A 4,282-nucleotide genomic window follows, 5' to 3' on the forward strand; every position below is an offset into this window, starting at 1 on the left:
AATAATCTAAATGTTATGTATCTATATTAACTGTATAATATATCAAATCACTAGATCTTCATGTTAATAAAGAAAATTGTTATATATATATATATATATATTAATATTTTTTCTTGACAAATAAATAAATGTTATTTGTTATCGAGTAATTCATTATTGTAATATTTTTTTATTAGTTAGTTCATTCACTTATACTTTTATAACTTTTATTACCATAAACTTGAAATAAGAAAAACATATTTTATGAGGAGGAAGGAAAATCATTTAATAACTTAAAACTAGTTTAAAAAGCCTTTAAAAGAACTTATTTCGAAAATAGATAATAATGAGATTTTTTATAATATATTTCTAGAAGTTTGTACAGTAATGATAAAAGGGAGAGAAATGTGATATGTGTATGTATATATGATTGCACAACCATATCTTTCGGTTATTTCAGTTACCATCAACATTAGACTCGCCACATGTTTGTGTTTTGGACCGTAATCACAAGCACAATGCAAAAACTGCACTTTGCTCTCAGATCTCACTCACATCTTCTCCGATCATCTCTTTCCTACTTTCTCTCATGCTATTCAATTGCAGAATTCTTGTCATCATACAACAACATCCATAAATGGCTTTCATGAGGCTTGGATCAAAATCAGATGCATTTCATCGTGAGGGCCAAACATGGTAACAATTTTTATCAATTCAAACTAATATCACATATGTCCTATCATTATGATTTATTAATCTTGAATGACTCTGGAATCAACATGTAGATATTGTCTTCTCACAAATCACACATTCCCTAGATTCAAGTCAAATCAAAAGATCATGTATGTTACAACTTCATGCCCAACAAATAGGAAATTAAAACAGTGCATGCAATTTCACTTATGTTAAAACCTTATCAGTACCCTGTTTAGTTGGATAAAAAGGAAACAAACAATTGGCTTATTCCAAATTTTAGATGAAAGAGGAAATTTATTGTATAAAGGCAAAAAGGTGCAAAAATGCCCCTTGAAAGCATGAGGAAACTGGAACTTTAACAGCTCAGTTGGTTGAAGGTTCAAGGTGTAATATTTGCTAAGGATTCAGTTTTCATGACATTGCATTGTAATCAATGACTGATATATATATATATATATATATATATATATATATATATATAATGCTCAATATTCTCTACCATGTTCAATTATTTTGTGATTGATTTTACTATGTAAAACATGATTTCAAATATAGAACAAGCAAAACACTTGTTTTTATAGAATTTGCAGTATGAATTAATTTTAAATTAAAATATTCTGTGTGTTCAGGAATTGCACGACCGGACTTCCAAGTGATGTTACTGTTAAAGTAGGCGAAACAATATTTCTTCTTCACAAGGTGTACCTTTTAATTGAACTTTTGCTTGTTTATGAGTTTTATTGTTGTTGTTCATATTACTTTTCACTCTTTCCTTGTACGTCTTTTGTTGGCCTCAAACAAGTCTTAACTATGCATTCAAGTTCATGTTAGATCTTGACTTATGTTTTTCATTCATGATTTTGGTGTTGTAGTTCCCATTACTTTCTAGAAGTGGATTGCTCAAGAAACTGGTTACTGATTTCACAAATGAGGATGGATCAGATTGTGTTTTACAACTTGATGATGTTCCTGGTGGAGACAAAACATTTGCGCTTGTAACCAAGTTTTGTTACAATGTAAAAATAGAAGTCACAGCATCAAATGTTGTTAGTCTGAGATGTGCAGCAGAGTATCTACAGATGAATGAAAATTATGGTGAAGGGAATCTAATTGCGAAGACTGAGTCATTTCTCAACGAAATCTTTAGTAATTGGTCAGACTCTATAAAAGCTCTTCAAACATGTGAGGAAGTTAAAACTTGTGCAGAAGAGTTACACATTGTTTCAAGATGCATTGATTCATTAGCAATGAGGGCATGTTCTGACCCAAACATGTTCAATAGATATGTGGAAGAACATGATTGCTCAAAGAACTCAACTCAAGATCCCACCTCATTGAATGTAATTTCTTTTGAGACTAAATCAGTGTCCCCAAGTGATGATTGGTGGTACGAGGATTTGTGTTTGTTAAGCTTACCCTTATTAAAGAGACTTATTTTAGCCATTGAAGGAAAAGGTATGAATCTAGAGAATATTGCTAGATCCCTCATATATTATATTAAGAGGTTTGTCCCTTTGATGAATTCGCAAGCAAGCTCCAATGATAAAACTAGTGTCAACAATGAAACAACCACTACCAGTACAACTTCTGAAGCAGATCAACGATCATTGCTTGAAGAAATTTTGATTTTTCTTCCTGATAAGAAAGGGGTCACACCCTCAAAATATCTACTTAGGTTGCTACGAACTGCCATGATATTACATGCAAGTCCATCATGCATAGAAAACTTGGAGAAAAGAATTGGATCACAACTTGATCAAGCTGAGCTTGTAGATCTTCTGATTCCAAATATGGGACACTCGGTTGAGACCCTTTATGATATAGACTGCATTCATAGGATTGTTGACCATTTTATGTCTATATACCAGACTACAACTGCATCAACTACTCCATGCAAAATTGAAGAAGGGCCAATGGTAGCTAGAACTGATGCCCTTGCGCCTATGACAATAGTGGCAAATTTAATAGATTCATATCTTGCTGAGGTGGCTCATGATGTTAATTTGAAGTTGCCTAAGTTTCAGGCCCTTGCTTCTGCAATTCCAGATTATGCTAGGCCACTGGATGATGGTTTATATCATGCAATAGATGTGTACCTTAAGGTAAGACCATGTTGGTTCTTTTACATATCTACTCAAATTTGTCCAAAAATTACATAAACAAATGAGTAAGAAAATATTTACCGGTCATGGGAAAAATCATGAAGACTTCACAAGACTTCTTTATAAATTTCTGAAAAATAAAGTTGTTTGAAGTCATTGTTGGAATCAAGAGGACTTCCGTATTAATATTAATTTCTGAAAAAAATACTGAAAAGTGAAGTCATCATAACTCCTAACGACTCATTTTTTTTTTTGAGAAATCATGTAAAATTCTTATAATTTTACTCTTAAAGTTGTCATGAGTCCATACAACTTAGATTATGTCTACTAATTATTTTCTGACTTGTCCATTTTTATAATTTCTGGACAAATTTACCTTATGTAAAAAACTGACCATGTTGGAAGTATCACAAAAGTTTTAGAAAATACAATTTTAGCAGTATTATTTTGTGTCAATTGGATAATTCTAATGTAACACATTTATGACAAATACAGACACATCCATGGCTTGTAGATTTTGAGAGGGAACAATTTTGCAGACTGATGAACTGCCAAAAACTGTCATTAGAAGCAAGCACCCATGTAGCAAAAAATGAAAGGTTACCGCTTCGAGTGATCGTAGAAGTTCTCTTTTTTGAACAACTTCGGCTTCGGACATCAATTTCTAGTTGGTTGTATGTTTCAGAGAATCTTGAGAACCCACAAAGGTCCAATGGAATTCCTAGCCTCCCAAGGAATAATGATAGTGACCAACTAGACCCAACACATGGTGCTGAAAACTTGAAAGACCTTGTCTCGGAGCTAGAAAAGGAATGTTCATGCATCAAGAATGAACTTCAAAAGTTGGCTAAGACAAAGAAAAGTTGGAGCATTATCCCAAAAATATTTTGTAGGAAAAATTCTTAGTGTTTCACTAATCTAATAGAATCAGTGGTTGCAGCATCAATGCACCATTATACTACCAATTCACTAAAATTGTCAAGGTTCACTAAATATCATAGGTTAGGTTGGAAATGAAGTTCATTCACATCCTTCCATTTTCCCTCTAACTTAATGGATTGGTGAATTTTGAGTTGACAATCAAATGATAAGAGGAAATCATAAATTACTCATAAAAATGGTGGTAATGTTACTATTTTATTGTGAAGAAATGTTATTTGTACATCAGTGTTTTGACTTCAATGCCAAAATATATCATAAGCTAACAATTTGGTAAATAAATTTTATAGTTAACAATGGGTTCCATGATGTTTTGCAATGTTGTCACCTAAATATGAATCAGTTGACAAGCGATTTCACCAAAGAATGAACCATATTCCTTAACTTCAAGTTATTATAGAAATAATGCGAAAATTATCTGAATCTGATGAAAAGAGTAAATGAAATTAAAAATAATTAGGAAAGTGTAAAAAACTATAATTAAAATTTGTAATAATGTTATTAACTTTTGAGAAATAAAAGATAAAAAAATCCATAGAATAAAGGTAAAATTTTCACATTGATTG

General features: G+C 31.7%; 1 protein-coding gene across 1 annotated transcript; it reads left to right on the plus strand.

The window, feature by feature from the left end:
• Positions 1-498: 498 nt before the first annotated feature.
• Positions 499-3,942, plus strand: LOC114191130 (BTB/POZ domain-containing protein At5g03250-like). The gene is made up of 4 exons (XM_028080316.2): positions 499-675; positions 1,305-1,374; positions 1,548-2,777; positions 3,273-3,942. The coding sequence occupies exons 1-4, from the start codon at positions 617-619 to the stop codon at positions 3,681-3,683; spliced, it is 1,770 nt and encodes a 589-aa protein (XP_027936117.1). The 5' UTR covers positions 499-616; the 3' UTR covers positions 3,684-3,942.
• Positions 3,943-4,282: the final 340 nt, after the last annotated feature.

The sequence above is a fragment of the Vigna unguiculata genome, chromosome 7 (genome assembly GCF_037176805.1).
Source record: "Vigna unguiculata cultivar grain cowpea cultivar isolate G323 ecotype 2 chromosome 7, ASM3717680v1, whole genome shotgun sequence".
Lineage (NCBI taxonomy): Eukaryota > Viridiplantae > Streptophyta > Magnoliopsida > Fabales > Fabaceae > Vigna > Vigna unguiculata.

Bases quoted from the DNA above. Each gene is read 5' to 3' on its own strand.
- LOC114191130 (XM_028080316.2), top strand. From the start codon at position 617: ATGGCTTTCATGAGGCTTGGATCAAAATCAGATGCATTTCATCGTGAG. The intron at 676-1,304 runs GTAACAATTTTT...CTGTGTGTTCAG, and splicing joins CATCGTGAGGGCCAAACATG to GAATTGCACGACCGGACTTC. The intron at 1,375-1,547 runs GTGTACCTTTTA...TTGGTGTTGTAG, and splicing joins CAATATTTCTTCTTCACAAG to TTCCCATTACTTTCTAGAAG.